This window comes from Rousettus aegyptiacus, unplaced genomic scaffold (genome assembly GCF_014176215.1).
Source record: "Rousettus aegyptiacus isolate mRouAeg1 unplaced genomic scaffold, mRouAeg1.p scaffold_m13_p_8, whole genome shotgun sequence".
Lineage (NCBI taxonomy): Eukaryota > Metazoa > Chordata > Mammalia > Chiroptera > Pteropodidae > Rousettus > Rousettus aegyptiacus.
The window spans coordinates 78,016,428-78,041,179 of NW_023416311.1; the positions used below are offsets into that span (position 1 = coordinate 78,016,428).

Consider the following 24,752-nt stretch of genomic DNA (forward strand, 5'->3'; position numbering starts at 1 on the left):
TCTGAGACAACACCAAGCATACTAACATTTGCATCATAGGGGTACCAGAAAGATGAGAGAACGCGTAAGGAATTGAAAATCTATTTGAAGAAATAGTGACAGAAAACTTCTCTAATAACCTGGTGAAGGAAATAGAAATACAAACCCAGGAAGTGCAGAGAGTCCCAAATAAGAGGAACTCAAAGGGGCCCACACCAAGACATATCATAATTAAAATGCCAAAGGTTAAAGGCAAAGAGAGAATCTTAAAAGTAGCAAGAAAAAAGAAATTAGTTACCTACAAGGGAGCTCTTATAAGATTGTCAACCGATTTCTCAATAGAAACATTGAATACCAGAAAGGATTGACATGGAATATTCAAAGTGATGAAAAGCAAAGACCTACAACAAAGATTACTCTACCTAGCAAAGCTATCATTTAGAACCAGGGGACAGATAAAGAGCTTCTCAGACAAGAAAAAGCCAAAGGAGTGCATCGTCATTAAACCAGTATAACAAAAAGTGTTAAAGGAACTTAGAAGGAGAAGGAGAAAAAGAAGGAGAAGGTAGAGGAGAGGGGGAGGAGGAGGAGGAGGAGGAGGAGGAGGAGGAGGAGGAGGAGGAGGAGGAGGAGAAAGAAAAAAAGGAGAAGGGAGAAGGAGGAGGAAGAAGGGGGGAGAAGCGGATGGAAAAGACGAAGAAAGAGAAAAGAATAAAAGATAAAATATGAATAATAAAATGGCTATAACTATATAACAACAATTACTTTAAATGTAAATAGATTAAATGCTCCAATAGAAAGACATGGGGTGGCTGAATGGATAAGAAAACAGGATCTTTACTTATGCTGCCTACAAGAGACTCACTTTTGGAAAAAGATATCGCCTTGATGGACCTAGAGGGTATTGCGCTGAATGAAATGGGTCGGATAGAGAAAGACAAATATCACATGATTTCATGTATACATGGAATCTAAAGAACAAAATCATCATCAACAACAACAAAAGCGGAAATAAACTCATAGATACAGAGAATATTTTGAGGGATACTAGATGGGAGGGGGGTCGGGGAGATGAAAAAAAAGGCAAAAGGATTAAGAGGTATAAATGGATACTTGCAGAATAGATGTGAAGATATAGAGTGTAGCATGGGGGAAGATGGTTAATAATGTAATAAATATGAAAGGGAGAAGAGAGGTACTAGATTTAGTGGGGTGATCACTTTGCAAGTTATGTGGATCTCTGATCACTATGCCATACAACTGAAACTGGTATATTATTGTATGCCAACTATAACTGAAAAGAAAAACTCACTGAATTGTATGATGTAAATATGAGCAAGTAATTGTCTATTATATTTCAATAAAGATGGGGAAAAAAGAGACTTCAGATCAAAAGACACACACAGACTGAAAGTAAAGAAATGGAAAAAGATATTTCATGAAAATAAAAATTTTAAAATATAGCAATACTCATACTAGAAAAAACAGACTTTAAAACAAAGGCTAGAGCAAGAGACAAAGAAGGACCTAGTTACCCTACTTCTGGGTATTTATCTGAAGAAACTGAAAACACTACTTTGAAGAGACATGTGCATCCATATGTTCATTGCAGCATTATTTATAATAGCCAAGATATGGAAGCAACCTGGGTGCCCATCAATGAACGAATGGATAAAGAAAAGGTGGTACATATATACAATGGAATATTACTCAGTCATAAAATGGAATGAAATCTTGCTATCTGCAATAACATGGATGGACCTAGAGGGTATTTTGCTAAATGAAATAAGTCAGACAGAGAGAGACAAATATCATATGATTTCACTTATATGTGGAATGTAAAAAAACAAAATAAACAAAACAGAAACAAACTCATAGAAACCAAGAACATTTTGATGGTTGCCAGATAGGAGGGGATTTGGGAAGCTGAGTGAAAAAGGTGAAGGGATTAAAAAGTTCACAATGGTAGTTGCAAAACAGTCAATGGAATATAAAGTATAGCACAGGGAATACAGTCAAAATATTGTAATAACTATGTATGATGTCGGATGGGTACTAGATTTATTGGGGTAATCACTTTGTAAGTTATATAAATGTATCATCACTATGTTGTACACCTGAAACTAATATATATTGCATGTCAACTGTAATTGAAAAATAAAAACATTTTTAAAAACCCTAAAATGAAATACGAAGAGCAACAAATGAACTAAACCATATTTCAAATGAATAATCTAAGCACATTAAAGGGTTTGGGGGAGGTTGGAGGGTAAGAACTAATCTAAGTACTTTAGGACATAATATTTTGATTATATGGCCTCAGCATAAGACAAAAACAATGCTAAATAAATAGTGAGAAGAGGAAGAAAAAAGAAGAGAGTGAGGAGAAAGGAAAAGAAGAGAGAAAAGAATAATAAAGATAAAGCAAGCATGGTAAACATTTACATTCGAAGAAAATGGATGAAAGGTATATGGGAATTATTTGTCTGTGTCTTGTAGCTTTATGTAAGTCAAAATAAAATATTAACAGGAAAGCACAAAAAGGGAAAGAATACAACAGAAAACAAAAGAGATGCAAAGAATTACTCATAAGGGAAAAATACATAGTCTCAACAGAAGTCTTCCCTATGCAAAACAGCCAGATAAGAGACTTGGTATCACTAAAAGCATGTATAAGAAAAATGTGATTCAAATTATCATGGCCCAAATACTAGTACATAAAGGATCACTCATATTCTTGTGAGTTAAATTTTTTTCACTGGGTCACATTCATACTTTCATGGACAGGTATTTGAAGATCAAAATTCCTGAGCATTCAAAACCCACTGGATTTTACAGCAAAAAATATAACTAAATTGTCAAAATATAAAAACGATTATCTGGAATGGTTAATTTTATGTGTCAACTTAGCTAAGCCAGTACCCAGTTATTCAATTAAACACTAATCCAGGTGTTTGCTGTGAAGGTGTTTTATAGATGAAGTCACCATTTATGATAATCAGTTGACTCTAAGTAAAAAAGACACCTTTCACAATTTGAGTAGGCCTCAACTCTCTTGTTGAAAAGCCTTATAAGCAAAACTGAGAGTTCCTCGAAGAAGAAGAAATTCTTCTCAAGACTGCAAGATCAGTTCTTACCTGAGAATTTTCAATCTGCCAGCCTGCCCTATAAATTTCTGACTTGCCAGCTCCCAAAATTGTGTAAGCCAATTCTTTGAAATCAATAAATCTCTTAGTTATATCTACATCTATTCTCCTTCCTTATCTCTCTCTCTCTCTCTCACCAATTAGATAAAGAAATGCCTCATGCCCTTCTTCCCTCTTTGAGTAATTTATATGCTCTGGGGCTCTCTGCTATGATTTTTAAGTCAAGTCCATTGCAGTTATGCCATGCTGGTAGTAAAATCTTCACATCTGATCATCTGACAAGTACCACAGATTAGTACATTTAACAGAGTAAGCTCAAACATCTCTCTCCCTACTTTCAACTTTTTGGGCTATGACTTCTAGCGAGTATATTAGGGTTCTCCAAAGAAACAAAACCAGTTAAGAGTGTATGTATGTATGTGTGTACATATGTATGTGTACATATGTATGTGTATATATACACACATATGTATGTGTATATATATATGTGTGTGTGTGTATATGTATAGAAATATGTGGGGGAGAGAATGATTGATCTTGAGGAATTGGCTCACATAACTGTGGAGGCTGGTAAAGCCAAATCTTCATGGTAGGTTGGAAGGCTGGAGACCCAGGGAAGGGTGGATGTTGCAGCTTCAGTCCAGAAGCAGCCTACAGGTAGAGGATGCCAGTTTTTCTCTTCAGCTTATTGGATGAGGTCTATCCACGTTATGAAGAGTAATCTGCTTTATTCAAAGTCTACTGATTTCAATGTTAATCTCATCTTAAAAAAAACCTTCACAGCAAAATCTAGACTAATGTTTGACCAAATATCTAGGTACTATGGCCTATCCAAGTTGACACACAAAATTCACCATCATGATAAGAAATACATTTTACACTACACCTTGGTACACAAATATATGTGCATGCATGTATCTGAAACAAAAATTTCAGAAAACAGTACTTACTCTTAGTGAGGTTTTGTATGCTGGTGTTTCTGTTCCATATTTTTTTCTACTTCATTAAAAAGAAAAAATACTTATAACCCACTAAATTGATTTCACAATCCACTAATGTATCCCATAAATTGAAAAACCCTTCTCTGGATGACACATTCATCTACTCCTGTTCTACAATACTGGTGAAGAAATGGATTACAGTGACACTAGAATGTGATATTTGAGAAGGAAATTAAGTATATTTGAACACAAGAAATACAATGAATATATGAATATATTATATAAAATATAAAAATATATAAAACGCCTAATTCCTTATTACCATAGCAACAATATACATTTAGCAAATGCATATAGTATTTTAGCACTGTCATAATAAATATTTGAGAATAAAATCTGGCATGCCTAAAGACATAATAAAATCAGAGGCAATCAACTGTGGCTTGGCATCTTACAGGGTGTATCGCCAATACAATCAATGTAATTTTCCTAAACACCATTATCCTCCCCCACCTCCATTTTAAGAAATCAAATTACATCTGATAAAAGTGATCAGCATAAATTTATTTATTTTAACTATGAAAAAAAATTATTACTTCTCCAGCATGTAAAGAAGAAGAGGAAAATCACAAGAAATTGTTTTGGTGAGATAACTGAGAAAAAGTGTGGATTCCAAAAAAATCTAACCTCATTTTAACTCCCTTAACCTTTTTCACCATGGATATAAGCCCAGTTTTAAAACCTAAATGGGACTTAGTGACTAATGACATGACTCAGAAGGTTAGCTATTTGGAACTAATTATGTATACTTTTAAAAATGTACCTAGTGAGTTATAATGAAACTCAGAAGAACCTGAGCACAAATATATCTAAAAATAAAGAATAATGGCACTTTATTCATATACAACTTAAAAAATCCTTTTATATTCTGCTCCTTAAAAGTCAGATAAAGTTCAAAATAGAAGAAAATATATGCTAAGAATAAATTAAGTTCAACCTCAGACCTAAGCTTTGTATAGAAGTATATAAGAAGCAATCCTTTAAGACTTGGAAAGATGGGATGCTTGAAATTTGACATACCGCTCCTAGTAAGTCCCACCCAAAATCAATGGTTTGGAAACCAAAAAGATTTACAACACAGGCTAGCATGAAAATTTCTTGCACAATTAATATATACCTATAGTTAGAGAAGCATACTAGCTTGAAGGATATATCCTTCCAGTCTTAGAAACCAAAGATCCCAGAATGACTATACTACTTAAGACATAATGCTCCTGTATAAACCTGCAATAAGATCTAATTTCTTAAGGCAATATGTGAATGTTTTTTCCTTGCAACCTTAAAGAATCAAACTAATTTGGTTTCACAGAGGGAAAAAAAGTTATACTAAAAATAGAATGTAAATATAATTTAAAGGAGTTATGATATCTAGAAAGGTTGGTAGGTACAACACAAATTTACAAAGAAATCATGTTAGCTATTAAGCACATACCAGGTGCTTAATAAGCGACTGAATAAATAATAAAACTATATAAGCATTGCAGTTTTAAAGAGAATTCCAAAAGCTGAGAAACCATGATGACTGTTTCTTATGCATATTGCTATGATAATTCCTTAAGTGCCTTTGGTATTTTAGAATTCCAAGCATTTCATTTTTCAGTTTATTTTGGATATCTTATTTTTCCATCAGAGACTCAACATATTCTCTTACAAGGTTGCATTGTATTTTTAAATAAAATATTTCATGTATATAAATAAATATAGGAAATAATATACACCTTTATGCCCACCATCCAACTTAAGAAAGTACTACAGATATGACTAAAACACTAAAAATATGACCCAGCATGCAACTTAAGAAATAAAACATTACAAATATTACTAATAAGATACACCAATGTGCCCGCCATCCAACTTAAGAAATAAACCACTCCAGATATCACTAAAACACTATGGATATGACCACTAAAATACTCTGTGACCTCTCCCTTTCACATTCTCCTTCCCCAGAGGTAATAACTACTCTAAATTTCTTGTCTATCATTTTCATGCATGTTTTCATACTTTCACTACATCTTTGTCCATAAACAACAGCAGCAGTGATTTTCTAAAATTTTTTGCATACTTCTTTCCTAAGACTTGAAAACTATGTACCATCATGCACATTTAAACTGACATTTAAATAATGGCAAATGATGTATTTTTTCAGTTTATTGCATATTGAATACATGTTTTAAATATGTTTTGTCAAAGCCTTAGAGCTTCAGTTTAGCTTATTCGATTTATGGAAAATATACACATATAACTTAATTGGCAAAGCCAATCCTCATTGTCAAACTCAATCAATTAACCTCTGTCAGAAAAAGTCTAACTTAATTTTTAAATTAAAATAAATGTGTTATTATGTGTCCCCATGACAACTTTCTCATCTGTGAATTTTAATTTTAATATAGATAAATAATCAGCTAGCTAGCTAGCTAGCTAGAAAAAGAAGTTATAAGGTATGGAGGTTTGCCATGAGTTTGTTGCCTGAACAAAAGAATGTGTTGCCCCTTCAATAATTTTTATTAAAGTTTTCTCTGCTTAGCTCTCAAGGGACTCTCCCTTAGGAGAGATTCACTTCCCAAGTCTTTTCATTTGCTGCCTTGGAGAGTTTTAAACCCCAAGGCAATGCACCATAGTAAGATTTAGTATGGACAAGGGATAAATTTCTCTTTTGAAAGCGGGAGACAGATGATTACCGAAGAAGTCAGAGAGCAGAACTGGCAGACCAGAAGGGAGTTCTCACGCAGATCATTTTTAGGAAAGACTACATATGGAAAGAGAAAATATGGAAATTAATTCTTTAAAGCTATCCATACTCGTATATCCCATAGAAAGTTGTGTATACCGAGTGGTACAGGTATCCTAATTTGAAAACCACTAATCAACAGCAGAGGCCAGCAAACTAGGATCCACCTGTCACCTGTTTTTAAATAAAGTATTATTGGATACAGCCATACTCGCTTGTTTACATATTGTCTATAACTGCTTTCATACTACGATGGTAGAGTTACAAAGCTGCAACAGAGATTTTGTCTCACAATCGGGAAATATTCACTAACTGGTGCTCTAAAGAAAAACCTGCCTATCTCTCATCTACAGCATCGTGTATGTGTTCTTAAAAATTCTTTTCTTTAAATCAAATTATATATTCACAGAGTTTGTAGGACCATATCGTTCTAAAAGGTTTTTTATGAAAAATATTTCCCTTTCCTCAGAAGAAACTATTTTATATTCTTTTAGCTAATGTTTATGATTACACTACAGGCCAAACCAGGGAGCCACAAAAGTGTTTGACAGCTATAAAAAAGACTAACTCCTCCATAATATCTAAATAATATTCTTATATTATTATTTCTTTATTTTTCACTTTTAAGCATTGTTTATTAATTCCTCATTATTAAATATAAAGATTTACTCCTTTCTTCTTGTGACAATACTTTTAATATAGTTGTAGATCAATATTTGATATTTATATTAGTATTAGTAAACATTATCAGCAAGTGAGTACTATACAAGGATTATTTTTCCCTTTCCTACCCAAGTTTTGTTTTTCCTGGAGATAATAAGTGAATTCTGTTTATTTTCTATGTACTTGCCTAAAATTTAACTTCACTTGATATGTTCAGTATGTATATGTTTATTTAATCCCTTTATTTTCAGAATGTACTTCTTACCTCAAATTTGTATGGAAAACACTGTACTGTTTTCTCTTTCCTATGAATAAAGTTCCAGTTTTCAAATAGGTAGAGAAGTTGCTTGGTTTTCAGACATTCATATAGGGAATTTAACTGCATCCTTTTCTTTTTCTCCCCGAAGTTTAACATAAACACAATGCTATTCTTTAATACATTGTTCATGTTCAGACCTCATGTCCTTTATAGTTAAATTTTTCCCCCAATCCAGGATCAAGTGTTACATTTAGTTGTCATGTTGATGAATTTTTCTTTGCTGCTCATGACACCGACATAACCAGTCTGGTGTTTTATGAAATGTGTCTCAATTTAGGTTTTCTGGTTGTTTCCTCATGATTAGATTAAGATTATGCATTTTAAGAAGTATTGCATAAATGATGTCTTACTCTCAGTGCATCATACAACTTAGTATAACATTTGACAACCTGGTTAAGGTGGTATCTTCTAGATTTGTCCACTATAAAGGTACCTTTTCCCCACTATAATTAATAAGTAACCTGTAGGGAGATATTTTGAGACCAGATAAATATCCCATTCCCCCAAAAAACTTAACACAATGGTTTTAATATCCACTAATGATTTTTCCCTGAATCAATTATTACAATGATAGTTGAAAAATGATTTTTTTTTCCAACTCTATTATTTCTTCTAATTTATTGGTTAGCATCTAATTGCTTCTTAAACAGATTTTCAACCAGGTTATTGTTTTTAGCATAAGCCTCAACTCCACTTTCAGTTTCCTGGCACCGCCAATTACCAAGCAGTCTAGGGTTTGTGGTTTAAATTGGGTAGCTTCCGGGCTTTCTCCTCTGTCAGATTAGGAGTCATTCTTCTCAGTTTTGCTAAATCTGTTACCACTTGTTCATCTGTTTTCCACCTTCCACAGCATTGTTGCTGTTTTGCCTCTTCGATTTTCCTTGACCTTGTAGGTTAATGCTTTTTAAAATAAATCCCTTTACTATCACTCTTACTAGGCTTAAAGAGAAAATAACTCATGTGTTTAACTCACTAACTTTACTTGAAAGTCCATTATTCTTTCCCTGCTTTCAAACTTTATATACACGACATATTGAATGAAATCATTTGCAACTTGCTATTTTCACTCAAATGATGTTTCTAAGATTTATCCATGTTAATACATGAGCTCCAGTTCATTCATGTTATAACCCAGTGTAGGAACATGCCATAATTTTCTTGTCCATTTCTAATATGGTCCCATAAATGACATTGTGAGGTTTGGGGCAGCGATATTTTTCGACAAGCATATACACTCTATCTTTGCAATTTAAGTCAATAGGACAGTGATTACATATGCAAAAAGTCAATGTTAGGACATTTCAATTCTGTAACTTATAAAATGAAACTAATAATACTAGGCAAAGAGAATTCACTCAAGAAATGTCAATTACTTGAAGACAACAGTCAATTGGGCCTCAAGAATTCAGAAATAAGATTCCTCTCAATGTTAAACTGCAAGATTGACACATTATAGGCCAGAGCAGAGGATGAAAAAAGTAAAATAAAAGAATAGCTTCAGGGCCAGCAACTTTTGACCATAAAATAACTGTTGTAATGGCAAAAGGAATAATATTTCAATCAGAATGAGGAAGCAAAGAAAAAAGAATCACAAAGACAAATGCTAGCAATCCATATAAACACTGTCCATGGGGGCAAAAACCTTAACCAGCAGGTGGCAATTTTTGTGGCCAATTTTGTTTATATATTTCCATTCCTATGGGTCAGATTATCTTTATTTTGAGATAAACACAACTGTCAATTTTAGGCCCGATGAAATTAAACATTTATTTTACCTAACTCCCTTTATCCTAAACCATGCTCACCAGGTAACCTATTGTTTTTTCCTGTGCTAATTTAATTTCTTACTATAAATTAACATACTGGAATTTTGGCAACTACTTCCAATTCACATGTGTTTTAGTCACTGTGATATTTTTTAGAGCCGAAGCATGTTGCACATGGAAAAAAATGAGTCTTTGGAGCCTCCAGCCCAGATCTGAGAACACTGTCAAGTAAATAAGGTACTGGGAACTATAGTTTTACTTAGCTGTTAAAATCTTTCCTTAACTACGGCATTACCATCTTCAACTCTATTCTTTACTGTTTTCTAGAATTTCCTCTTCCTCTTTCATGGAGAATATGTATTAAAAATGAAGTAAGTGTGCTCTAGGGTTGTAGCTTTCTTCTACCATCTATTGCTGAGTCATAGCAATATATTTATTCACTTTTTCAAATAGAAAACATTCTATTTCCTACTGTTTTGTCCATATGAAAGGAGAAGCAATATTTCAAAACATTTGCTATACATGGTTTCTAGCTGAATAGAGTCAGGACTAGAAAAAGTCTACCTCATTAATTTTGTGAAATGTTAATTCAACTTGTACTGAACTGATGAACAAGTGCTGAACTATATCGGCAATCTTCGGCAAACTATAAATCTCTATGAAAAAAGTACAAGCAATGCTCAACTTTGACATATGTTCAGTTTTACAGGGTAATTTTATAGCTGCTTATTGGAAATTCAAACTCTGTCACAGAAATCATGTAATATACTTACATGGCATTGAGATTTTCAAGTCCGTTAATAAAAGCCTAACAAATAATGAATCGGTCTCTGAGTTAAGTGCTTATGACATGCAAATGAAAAAGACATAATCCCTGTGCAATATAGCCAACAATATACTCAGAAAGATGAGTAAATAAAACAAATAATTATAATACTGAACTCAAAGGGTCACACAGGTGCACAAGGCAGTGCAGTTATATCAAGAAAGGAGTGATTGATTAACTCTTTGAATTAAGAAGTTTTAAAAAAAAAGTTGAAGAAAGCATCAAGGATTTTAAAGAGTCTTTTAATGGAATTAAGCATGAGCAAAAGTGTGCCAGCTGATGGGAGAGGGAAAAGACATTAAACTTGAGAAACAACAAGGAGTTCCTTGAAGACTGGGTGGGTATAACAAGTATCAGGAGAAAAGCTAGAAAATGGGGTTGGGCATAAACCAGGAGGCCTTGCATGGTATGCCAAGGACTTAGATCTTCTTTTGGCCAGAACTTCCTAAGATGTGTGCCTAAAAATTGATTCTTTTTGCCTTCAAGGTAGCCTTGAAAAGAAATTCTTGGGTCACATAGGTGTGTGCTTGATTTTATAACAAACTGCCAGTTTTTGAGCATGTTTGCATTATTTTCACACCAACCAGTACTGTATAAAAATTATGGTTGCTTTAGTTATGGCTATTGTCAATCTTCTAAATTTTAGCCATTTTAGTGGATATGTAATGGTATCTAACTATGATTTCCATGTTGAGAATCTTTTCATATACTTAATGGCCATTCTTATATCTTATGAAGTGCCTGTTCAAAATTTTTGCCCAATTTTTATTAGCTTTGTCTTTTTTTTGAAATCATTGAGTTCAGGTGTTCTTTATAAAGTTTGAATACGAGCCCTTTGTCAGATACATGTACTGTATTTTCTTACAGTCTGTTGCTTCTCTAATGTTCTATTTTGATGAACATTAGTTTTTAATTTTGATTAAGTTCAATTTACCAATATTTCCTCTTTATGGATAGTACTTTAGGTCTCCTGTTTACCCCAAAGTTGTAAATATATTCCATTATATTTTTTTTCTAGAAGCATTATAGTTTTAGCTTTTATGTTTAGTCTATGATCCATTTTGAATTAGTATTTGTGTGTTATATGAGATAGGAATCAAGATTCATTTTTTTTTCCATATGGATATTAAGTTACTTTAGCATCATTTGATGAAAAGACTTTCCACTCCTAATTGTGTTCCTTTGGTGCTATTGTTAAAAATCAACTGGCTAAATACTGTCTATTTCTGGACTATCTTTTCCATTAATTTATTTATATATCTTTATGCCAGCACTGTACTGTCATAATTACTATAGTCTTTTTATATATTTTAAAAAATTATTTTTATTTTCAATTATAGTTGGAATTCAACATTGTATTATATTGGTTTTGGGGATACAGAATAGTGGTGAGACATTTACATAATTTACAAAGTGATCCCCCTGGGGTAGTCTAGTAACCACTTGGCACCGTACATAATTATTACGACATTATTGACTATGTTCCCTATGCTGTATTTTGCATCCCACAATCATTTTGTAATTGATTACTATACTCTTAAAGCCAGGCAGTGTAGGTCCTCTAATTTTTGTCTCCTTTTTCATTATTGCTTTAAGCTATTCTAGGTCATTTGCATTTTCATATAAATTTTAGAATCAGCATGTTGATTTCTACCAAAACAATTTGATGAGATTTCATTTGGATTTTTATTTGTTTGATTCTATAGATCAGTGTGTCACAAAGTGTGGGCTCTCTTAGCAGTGTCAGCATCACCAGGGAACTTGTTATGAATGCAAATATTCAGATCCTACCCCAGACCTAATTCGTATACTCTGGGATAGGGCCTTGAAATCTGTGTTTCAACAAGCCTTCCCAGTGACTCTAACGTGTGATAAAAGTATAAGATTTACTGCCAAGGATCAATTTGGGAGAATTAATATCTTAGCAATACTGAATATTCCAATCAACAAACATATTTCTCCTCATTAATTTAAGTCTGCTTTAATTTCTCTCATTAAGTTCTGTAGTTTTAAGAGTATATGTCTTATATATATATTATATTTTGCTTAAGTTTGACCAGGGTATTTCATGTTTTTTGATGAGATTGTAAATGGCATTATAACTGCCATTGGCTAACCTTTAGCCACAGTGTATAGTAATGTGCCCGGAAGTCTATTTGGCAGTAGGAGTTCACGAAGAGTACAGAACTTAAATGATTGGTAGCGTTGTGAAAACTAACCAGTTTTAACAGGTATACAACAATAAGTTGTTTCCAATAAATTGACATAAGCATTAAGCATAAACAACTGCAGAGATCACAAAAAAAGGGACCATCAGACATTATACTCTCTATGGTCTTGCCAAACATTTCGTATTTTCGACAAAAACATCAAACGTGTGTACAGCTTCTGTATCTAGCTATCGATCTGTAAGAAAGATATGCTAAATAAACTACATGAACAAAATCAGTAAAATCTAGGCTGTGGCAAACTCTACAGGTCAAATGCGCTGGGGTTTATAAGGAAATGAAAAATGGAGGAGGGACATAGATATTGAAGAAGACAGAACGAATATGCAGATTTTACAAAATGGACAAGTCTAAACTATGACTTATTTTAGGGTGTTAAATTATTTTTAAAAATGTGAGGAAATGATTACTATAAAAGTCAAGTTCAGGGCTGCTTTTGTGGAGAGAGAGGGTTGTATTGTGATGGGGCACATGATCCTGGAGAAGATGGCAAAGTTGTATTTCTTGACCTGGGTGGAATTTACCTTATAATAACCCATTAAGCTATACATTTAATTCTTGCAGTTTTCTGTACATATATCTTATGTTTCATTAAATAGGTTTTTTTCTCCCTTAATATGACAAATCTAGAACCTGAGATTGAAGAGTTTACAAGTTTTAGTAGAACAGTATTTGCTGATTATAAGAACTAAGGTATGGCTATGGAAATGTGCGTTGACTTGAGGCAGGGATACTAGAGTGGACAAAGTCAAAGAACTGAAAGCCAAGACCTTGGAAGCCTTTGAAGGGAGAAGTCTATAATTCAGGTTCTAATCTCTGCCATCAGTATTGGGGAGTGGCCTGAAGGTTGGCAAATATAATTATGATGAACAAATAGAAAGAACTATATATAGGTTGCAAAGGCACTACACTCCCCAGGGCACACGAAATGGAAGAATATTTTGGAAGGGACTGGGGGAAGGTAGGAGCAGTTGAACCTACTTTCTTTCATGGGTTATGGGAAAATGAGCACAGTTCCACAGTTCACTTCAAGGAGAGAAGAGACTCATGATATTTCAGACACAGGCAGATTTCAGTTGTGGCTATGTGGTAGAGAAAGTTCCTAAGACAACATTAAAAGATGAAGGATAATTTGCTGACAAAGAAACAGAAATTCCTGAAACACAATGGAAAGGGTCAGGAGGGAGGGAAAGAGAGAGAGAGAGAGAGAGAGAGAGAGAGAGAGAGAGAGAGAGAGAGAGAGAGAGAGAGAGAGTGTGTGTGTGTGTGTGTGTGTGTGTGTGTGTGTGTTGGGGAGGGTACAGAAGAGCATAAGAGCGATGTGATTAATAGTAAATTAGAAAGAGGCAAGAGAGGGCTCCTTTTTAGATATTCAAGAATGGAATGATTTGGTGTCATAGTTCTGATTGCTGGGATTACCTAAAATTTACAGGGTGGTGCCTTAGGACTGATTATTGCAGTTGCCTCCATCTAAATACTTTGCGCATCGATGTTTCTATGGAAGAAGGCTTTCAAAGTTCTGAGGACAGAAGAAACACCTTTTTTTTTTTTTTTCCTAAGAATAGTAGCTCTTACTATAACCCAGAGAAGGAGAATCAGAAGGGCTCCTCTATCCATCCTACCACTGTAAACCACTGGTGATATGTCTGTATCTTGGTTGGCATTGACTTTTTTCCCTTTTATTCCAAGGTTCAAAAATATTGGAAAGAAGAGTCTGAGAAGAATAAGACAGGGCCGAGGTAGAAGCATCATATAAAACTAGAAAGGGCTTAGAGATGTGTTTACTCAGGTTTTGGCCAGAGAAATATTGATGGGGTCAGTACAGGAGGAATGAATCATCATGAGTTCTACCCTGGAGTACCTTACTTCCCAACAAATAGAGCCTGAGTGTTGGAGCTCATCTGTGTTGTGATAAGGGTATGCAGTAGGGTGGAAATCGGAGAGAGAAAAGAGGAGGAAAGTCCTAAATAGCAGAAGAAAAGGAATAGGCAGTATAATAACAAATTTAGAAACTTTCTTATTATGAAATACACTATTTCTTAAACTATAAAATAATTTTAGAACACCATATCTTATTGTTTTAAAATAAAAATTATAAAGTAAACATATTTAAAAACACATATGTATTGCTGTACTTTTTATTCTACATAGCACCAAAGCTATGTTTTTAAAGTATTAAATAAACATACAATTCAACTATTAATTACTGTGTTACATGTTACAACCCAATTGTATATTTTAAAGTTTCTTTGGACACTCGATAGAGTTAAATTTATATAAAATTATAAAATTTTAAGTTTATATAAAATAAGGGCAAATAAGCAAGCAGAGCATGATTCAGATAGGACCAAGATATTTAGTGTTTCTCATAATTTTCCACCAAAGCATCCATATTGGAATGGGGCCTGGGGAAATGTCCTGCTATAAGTCCAAACTTTCTAAAAATTGTTTTATTTTTTTATTATTTCATTTAAAAATTTGTATGAATTTTGTTACATTCTAGAATTTGTTCATTTACTTTATTATAAAAATGTTTTAAATTGGTTTCTGTGGAGTAAAATGAACACTTTGGAAGATGTATCATATCTATTCTAAGGTTTCATGTATCTCTGAATACAAACTGAGAAACAAGCATTATAAGCACATGCTATTTGAGTATTTTCCTTGTATATTCTTACCTCTATAGTAGGTGGAGTCTTTCTTGTTCTTCTAATCCAAGCTATAAAGAAAAGTAATATTTAAATGTAAGTTTTCCATAATTTGCGCAAACATTTCATTCATACATACGTAGTAGAGATATTTGGTGAGCACCTGTTATATATTGTTTTAGGCAATAAAGGTACCATAGAGAACAGAACGTGAATTCCCTCTCTACTATAGCTTATATACTAGTGAAGGTATAGAAAAGAAACACATGAACATATGATGTCAGAAGGTGATTTGTATCATAAAAAAATACAGTTTGGGAGGATAGAGAGTGGACATTTTCATATCTAAAGTTGTACCTCATATAATCATTTTAATCAAGTTAGTGTATGTATGGCATATAGGCCAAATCACAATACAGTAAACTTCAAGGCAATATCAAAATTATATATCCTGAAAACCTGAATTAGTTATTGCTCAATTTATAAAGGAAGGAATATAGAGAGTTTTAATTTACAGAGACTTCTCTTCTAATCTGTTCTAGCAAACAGCCTAACTCCTATGGTTGATATCAGGTATTAGCTCCAACACTTGGGAGATGAGCTACAGAGCAGAAGGAGCCTGTATTTGTGAAATACCTACTGAGCACTGCACTAGATGCTTTATAGCAATACGAAGGGAGTGGGGCAGATGCCCCTACTGAAGAGCATTGGAATCACTGATATCAGAAAGAAGGCTCTGAGAAGAGCATAAAGAATGATGTGATTAATAGTACATTAGAAAAGAGGCAAGAAAGAGCTCTTTTTAAGATATTTAAGAATGTGAGCATCATGGATGGAATGACTTGGTCTCAACTGTTCTGACTGGAGCTTGTTTGAGATTTTGGAATCTCAAAGTCCTTAGGAGAGTAGAGGGACATTTTGGGGGTTCAAATCCCAACTCAACACTTACTTGAGGCAAGTTATTTAATTTTCTAGGCATCAGATTTCCCATGTGTAAAGTATAAATTATAACAGTGTCTATAGTTTAGGGTTTTTATTAAAGGTACATGAAATAGTATATATATAAATTCTTAGCTCAGAGTCTGGAATACAGTAAGTATACAAGTTTAAGTTGTTACTACCATATCACTATTATTCAGCAAATCTACATCTTTAATAGCAAACTCAAAAAAGTAAAGATCAATAATATCTGTTTGGCCTATGAGGATATATAGGAAACTGAAGAAATATACTGTAGGGACTATGTCTTTAAAAGTAAAAAATTACTATCTTATTATGTTAGTTGATTCAATCTTCATTACGAAATTGTGAGGTATCCTTATTTGATAGAGAAATTAAGTAAGTTTCCCAAATTAAGTAGTAATGGTGGGATTTGAATCCAGATCCAACCCTGTCTCTGGCTCAAAAAAACATCCATGCTCCACCAAGCAGTCTCTCGAATTTTGGTAAGCAACAAGCAAAAAGACAGTAAACAAGGAAGAGAAATAGGTTGTGAAACTTAACTCCATGTAAAGAAATAAGAATTACTGACCCCATTTCACAGACTGGAAACTGATTAAGCAACTTGTCTAAACTCACATGACTAGTGAGTGGCAGACTGGGAATCGAATTCTGAACTGGCTCTAAAATCTGACCAACTCCACCAGCGTGCCTCCTGTCATCCAAGGTCCTGCCCTCATACAAGCCCAGTAGTGAATGAATGGCTGTTGGGGCAGAAATAACAACAGTCAACTGCTGTCCTGGAATTAATTACTTTTTTCTGCTCTATTCTCTCTTGCACTGATCCCATACCTCTATTTTTAATATAGTCCAGCATTTTGCCTTCTCTACTCTTGTTTCTGAACTTCTACCTCTGATTACTTTTTTCTGCATTGTCTTTCTTATTAGCTTTCACTCCAATTTGGTCCATTTCTAGCCACAACTTGCACAGGTTTTATATTCTTTGTTAGACTGTAAGGTTGTCAATCTATCCATGGGAGATTTATTTTCCTACCACCTAAATGCCTTGAAAGAGTAGGTATTTCATACAGCTGTTGAACAAATACTTCCACTATAAAATAATTCCACTATAAAAATACTTGTTTTAATGGGACTTTTGACTTGTATTAGAAAATCCAGCTTAGTAATAGCAAGATTCCTCTGTGCAATCAAGGAAAGAAGTGGTTTACAGAATTTTTCAACTGCCTCTTTATGGTCAAAATAAAAGTTACTTACCTATATTTATAGGCCTTTTTTTTTCTTGGAAAAAGGCTTCTTTTAAAATAATTCAACATGAGCCATATAACTCTAAAAGTTTTTAAGTGGTATATCTTCAGTTTTAATCTAGATTGGAAACTTAATTCATAAAAATCACTGGTAGGGCAGGGGTTGGCAAACTATAGCCTATAAACCAAATTCAGCCAATAGCTTGTTTTTACACTTTTAAATGGTTAAAAAAAAATCAAACAAAAAAACAACATTTCATGACACATGAAAATTTATAGATTCAAGTTTTGATGTTCACAAATAAAGTTTTATTGGAACACTGGCACACTTGTTTACACATTGTCTATGGCTGCTTTTGTGCTACAACAGTAGAGTTGAGTAGTTGGAACAGACCATATGACCAACAAAGCCTACAATATTCACCATTCAACCCTTTAAAGAAAACGTTTGCCTATACTAGGGCTACCATTAAGTATAAGCCTTTTAGCAATAACTGTATATCTTGATTCAAAGACTTTCATAGTACTTTGATAAACATTAAGTATTACACTTTTTACTAATGATTACCATGTATTCTAGCATCTACGAACGCATATCGTTGGCATTAGAGCCTGCTGGAAAAGTATGGGGTGGTACAATGCATGCTTACTATTGCCATGAATATAAAAACTAAAAACAAACAATTTGTCTTATTGATGAATTTACTAAACAGCATTTTCAGATTTTTTTTTTCTGGTAAAGTTGGAAAAAGAAAAATTCTTCAATAGAATGTAAATAATTTTTAAAAATCCCAAGGTAGATTAATTGGTTGAGGAAACCCTGATATGTGTTTTCTAAAGTTTATTGGTTTTATATGTTTATAAAATTCATTATAGATGTAAGAATGTAACATAATTCAGATAATGTATTAAGTACCACCTAGACTATTCACTCTCATGGGACACTATTTTCTAAGAAAAGCTACAAAGGATTCCTTTAGCTTTGCTTTAAATGGATGTTTAATCTAGATAGATCAATGCAATTGCTGAAATAAATTTGTATATTTATAATTCTACAATAACTAGATACTTGAAATATCTTCTTGAGATGATGATTGATGCCCATTCTTTGTTATGCATCCAATAAAGGTTATGACTGGAAAATTTTAACGTTACCACTCATTTATATAATTATCCCTAGTTTCCCACTCACTACATACAGCAAAACAAAGGAGATGTCCTGTTGAAGGTTGGCAAAATTTAGTAGGAGAGGTGAATAAAAATAAGCAATAATATCGAAACATTAAATTTATTTTATTTATTTTTTTAACCCCAGAACAATCTGGAACCGAACGTCTATCCAATTATAAATTATATAATGATTTTGCTATTGCTAATTATATCCGTATGGTGGATTCTATATCAGTCTTCATTATAATGTAACCATTGTTTGAAAAGAAATTAGCAAGATAACTGGACAGTTTATGCCTTAAGATCCTAGCATCCTTTCATCAATGTTCATTTGCATTCTCATCAGTATGCATGAGATTTTCATTGAACTTTAATACCCTTATTGGAACATAACATAATATAATGAACATAAAAGTGAGCATGCAAATTAAAGTTCCCATTAATCATGAAAAAAGACTAGAAGAAGCAGGCAGAAAAATACTTCACGAAGCATACATCCTTCAAATCTCCATAGGCTAATATACTTTTAGAGCATTGCTAATAGGGGTTAAGGTAAATGACACATTTATTACCAGATTCAGTAGGTGACCACTAAGAACTAAAATTGTAGAAAGGTTATGAACAGTCTGTTCCCCAAACATATATCAGTAATATATGTTGTTTATTTTACGTAAGGAAAAGATGATATTGTAATAAAGCCTCATCTTTTAAAAAATAATCTTTGCCAGTTCTGAGTGTTGACCATATCATAAAGAACTATAAAAATCAAAAATCCACATTTTTTAATTGTGAAAATTCTTCAAATGATATATATTACGAAAGGAATCATTTTCTGATTATTGACCATGAAGCATATCTTAAAGATACTATTAGATTTCATTGGCACATTTAAGTTACAAATTTTGTGATGTTCATGGCTATTTCTGTTCTTTTTTTCTTAATGAACTTTACTGAGATATAATTTATATAATACAGCAAAATCATTTTACGTATGCAATTCCCTGAGTTTTCACAAATGTGTACAACCTTGTGACCAGCATTCCACTCAGTATATAGAACATTTCCAGCACACTCAAAAGTTCTCTAGTATCTGGCTACATACGAACATCCACCTAACCCACCCATAAACCCCAATGAGTGATATCTTTTCTGTAACTATTGATTAGTTCTGCCTTTTCTACCATTTCATATAAATGGGATTCTTATAGTATGTACTCTTTCGCATCTTGGTTATTTTACTCGACATAATGTTTTCAAGGTCATTTATGTTACTATGTGTAGAGAACAGACTCTTAAGGTAGCCTCCACAACCCCCACATCTTAGTATTCAGGTCTTTGTATGATCTCTTCTTTTTGAGTGAAGGTAGAACCTGTGCCTTTTTTCTAACTATGAAAATATAGCAAGGGTGATGGGATATATGTGAATATATATAATTCATTACTTGCATCAACAATACAGAATTATTAGTCTTAAACTCTCCTCCAGACCCACCTAACAAATCTTAAAAGCAAGCACTGAAAAGATCAAACTGCTTCCAAGTAACTTAACCGTGTCTCAGAACAAAGTTCAAGAACATATATATGAATACAAAAATACCCAGTATCCAACTAGGCAAAAATATGAAATGTCTGATATCCAATCAGAAATTGCTGAGTAAACGAAGAAAAAGGAAAACACTTTGCATATTGAGGTGAAAGAAATCAACTAACCAAAACAAACCGAAAACAGACACAGATGGTAGAATCAGTAGATAAGAATATTAAAAGTTATAATTGTATTCCATAGGTTCGAAAAGCTACAGGAAAAATAAAACATGTGAAGAGACCTGAAAGACATAAAATAGACCCATGTCAAACTTGTAGAGATGAAAACTACAATGTCTAAAATGAAAATTACTGTAGATGGATTAATAAGAATATGACACTGTAAAAGAAAAGACTAGTGAACTCGAAGATAAAGCAAGAGAAACTACACAAAATGAAATCCAAAGAGAAAAAAGTCTCCACAAATGAATAGAGAGCATCTATGAGTTGTGAGACTTCAAGCAGCCTAAAATTATAAATGAGGTACCCAAAAAAGAAGACAGAAAAGGGCACAGGAAAAACACTTGAAGAAATAATGATGGCAAAATTTTTCCAAATTTGATGGAAACTGTAAATCCACAGGTCTAAGAAGTTCAAGAAACTTTAAGCACAAGAGACTATATCATGTTATATCATAATTAAATTGCTCAGAGCCAGTAAAAAAAAAAAAGAGAGAGAAACTTTAATATAGCCAAAGAAGAAAATACACATTAAATACAGAGGGCTAAAGATAAGTATGGCAACAGATTTCACACCAGAAACTGTGTAAAATAGAATATCTTTAACTACTGAAAGAAAAAAAAAATCTATCAACCTAGAATATTATACCCAGAGAAATATCTTTAAAAATATATTTCATACATATAAAAGCTGAAGGAGTTCAACACCAGCAGACTTATATTTAAAGAAATGTTAAAAGAAGACTTACAGACTAAAAGAAGATGATTCCAGAAGGAAATCTGGATATACAAAAAGGAATGAAGAGCATTAAAAATAGTAATAATATAGATAAATATGTCATGTTTTTCTAAGTAATTAAATATCTCTAAATGCTAGTTTGCTAACATTCTTGTACTCTATATGAAGTGGAATAATCACATAAAGACTCTGATATGTTGAAGATGTAGTCTATAAAATCTAAAGCAACCACTAAAATAACAAAGTGAATAATCTACAAAGGAAAATAAAATTAATCATAAACAATAGCTTCAGCTGCCATAGCAAAGCACCGCAGATTGGGTGGCTTAATAAACAGAAACTAATTTTTTTACAATCCTGGAAGCTAGAAGTCTGAGATCATGGTCTTGGCAAGATTGGTTTCTTCTGAGGCTTTTCTACTCTGTTTTCAGATGGCTGTCTTTTCTCTGTGTCTTCACATGGTCTTCCTTCTGTGTCCTAATCTCCTCTTCTAATAAAGACACCAGTCATATTGGATTAAGTCTTATCCCAAGAGCCTAATTTTAACTTAATCACCTTTTAAGAGACCCTATCTCCAAATTCAGTCTCCATGTACTGTCTGAGGTACTAGTGGGTAAGACTTTAATACAGAACGTGGGGGATACAATTCAGCCATAACAACTAGGAATGAGAGCGGTAACATCACTACAGCTTCAAAAGTATTAAAAGGGTAAATAAGGGTATGTTACGGTTGATTTTATGCCCACAAATTTGGAAACTTAGATGAAATAGAAAGATTTTTTGAAAGATACAACCTACCAAAGCCACTCAAGAAGAAGTAGATAACCTGAATCTATTAAAGAAATTGAATTTGTCATTAAAATACCCAGGCCCAGACCACTTTACTGATGAAGTCTATCAAATATTTAAAGAAGTAATATTAACTGTATATAAACTCTTACAGAATGCTGGAGAAGGAATATGTCCAAACTTATTTCATGAGATCGGCATTACCCTGATACCGAAACCAAGCAAAGATATTATAAGAAAAAAAAAATTACTAACTAGCTAACCAGTATCTCTCAAGGACAGAGATGTAAAAATTCTAAATAAAATTTTAGATAACCCAATCAACAACATATAAAAAGAACAATATGTCAGGAACAAAGCAAGATTATCCATTCTTCTCTCTTCTAGTCAACAGTGTACTGGAGGTCCCAGCTAGTGCAAACTGGCAAGATTTAAAAAAAAAAAAATTAAAGGCATCCAGGTTGGATAGAAAAAAGCAAAATGTCTTTATTGACAGACAACATAAACTTCTATGTAGAAAATCTGATGGAACTGACAAAAAAAATACTACTATAATTAATAACCTACTTTAGAGAAGTCGCAGGATTTAAAATCAATATACAAAACTACTGCATATTTATATGACAGCAACAAAGACTCAAATTGAAAAAAAAATGATCATTTATAATAGTATCAACAATATGAAATACTTAGGGATAAATCTGACAAAAGATGTACAATATCTGTACAATGAAAACTATAAACTCTGAGGAAATTAAAGGCTTAAATTAAATAAAGAGAAATACGATGTCCAGAGGTGATAAGATCCTTACTGTTGATGTCAGTTCTTTGCAAAATGATCTATAGATTCAATACAATCTCAACCAAAATCCCAGGAAGCATTTTTGTAGAAATTAACAAGATGGTTCTAAAATCCATGTGAAAATGCAAAGGACCTAGGAGAGCCAAAAAAACTTCAAAAAAGAATAATGAAGTTGGAGGAGTAACAGTACCTGATAATCAAGACGTACAAAATGTATAGCTATGAAGGAACTGAGACTGTCAGTCAAATAGCCCGGAAGGATCTGAAGCTGGGTAATAGGCATTTGAGTGAGACTGGAAGTAGATCTTCTATGGTCTGACAATAGCCATATGAATGAGCTTGAAAGTGGACGATCCCTGAGAGAAACCTTGGAGAGACCCTGAGCCAGAATATCCACCTCAGGCATTCTAGGTTCCTGACTCGTGGAATTTGTAAGATAATAAAATTTGCTGTTTTAGGCTTCCCTCTAACTTTTGGGGTAATTTGTCATGCAGCAGTAGATAACTAATACATGTTTCTAACCTACTATCTGATGAAGAAGATTGCCATAAACTTTCAGTAATTCCCAGTCAAGCAATTTCATTGAACGGTAGGTCCAAAGACTATGGGTGGTGCACAAGTTAATAAGAGATACTTCTAGAATCACGTAATCAAAGAACATTAGAGATGGAAATTTAAGGATATTGAATCAAGCCTTTTATTTTCACAGATAAAAACAGAGGTAAATTAATATGCCCCAAATGACTAAGACAGTAAATACCCATTGAAGGACCTGAACATAACCTAAGTCTTATGATACGAGGACAAGGATAGCATCATGTCCTGTCCATTATTTCATGAAGCTTACTTTAAAAATTCTTGGTGGGGTGTTCCTGTTGCCTGAGAAGAACATGTTCACTAATTAAAAGTACATATGAGATTTTATACTGAGATGTCATTACTTGTGTTAATGATAGCTAGGTATGATCTAGTAGATCTAAAAAGTAATTTTTATCTGACTTTAAGCTTAACTTTCCATTTAAAAGAAATACTGGATCAGGGCCCTTCTGTCTTTTCCTACTATATTCTGCTTTGGATGTATTATAGGTTTTGCATCAATAATATTTATTACTGTTAACATAAAACGTTTATTTATTTAACTAAAAAAAATTTTTTTTTTAGGTGAGGCAACCTTTGGTTGACCTTATAGATTGCAAGGACCTTGTCATCTTATAATCTCTTATTTTTAAATTTTTATGCCTATAGCACCTGGTCTTCCTTCCTAGGTGGTCTCCCACCCAAGTACTACCCAGGCCTGACCCTGCTTAGTTTCCGAGATCAGACAGGATTGGGCTTGTTCAGGGTGTCATGGCTGTAGACAAAAACAAGTTTAAATTTACCAAAAATGATAAAAAAGGAACAAAAATGGAAGATAAATGTCATCTGAATTACAGAGACATAGCTTTTGAGAGTTTCTATGTAAGAACTACACATGATGTCATGGATTATATTTAAAAGCGTCCCCGAAACTTTATGACTATTCAGAAACTAGTACTAAATGATCTCGCACAGATGAATTGCTGTCTGAGTATTCTATGTGTTTGGAACCAGTTGCTCTGGTGTGCTGTTCCATGTTATTTCTTTTTAAAATGAACTATTTCCAACAAGTCAGCAAAGTCCCTAAAATGTCTCTACCTATGTACTTTCAATTTAAAATGCATTCATTCGACAAATACTGATTGAGCTTGCACTTATTTTATATTAATTGCTGAGCTAGGCCTTGAGACCACAAAGATGAACAAGATAAAGATCCTATCTAAAGAATCTTTAAGCCCAGGGAGAGGAAGTAAACAGGGAATACTTTACAATGTATATAGTGTTATGCTTGGGGGAGGCATAAAGTGGAATGAAAAACAAACACAAAAAAGGAATATTCCACTTAGAACTAGGGGGTAAGGGGGTGGGATCAGAAAAGATTTCCTAAGGACTGTCTACTTTA

The 24,752-nt window shown here is 33.3% G+C and overlaps 1 protein-coding gene and 1 pseudogene across 1 annotated transcript in view; both read right to left on the reverse strand.

Annotated features, from left to right (window-relative positions):
• NDUFAF2 (NADH:ubiquinone oxidoreductase complex assembly factor 2) overlaps positions 1-24,752 on the reverse strand; it is a 112,155-nt gene that overhangs the window by 15,533 nt on the left and 71,870 nt on the right. The window contains exon 3 of the mRNA XM_016137051.2: positions 15,338-15,378. Within this exon, the coding sequence (XP_015992537.1) occupies positions 15,338-15,378 (41 nt within the window). The remainder of the gene's footprint in view (positions 1-15,337; positions 15,379-24,752) is intronic.
• Positions 24,011-24,133, reverse strand: LOC118607047 (annotated as a pseudogene).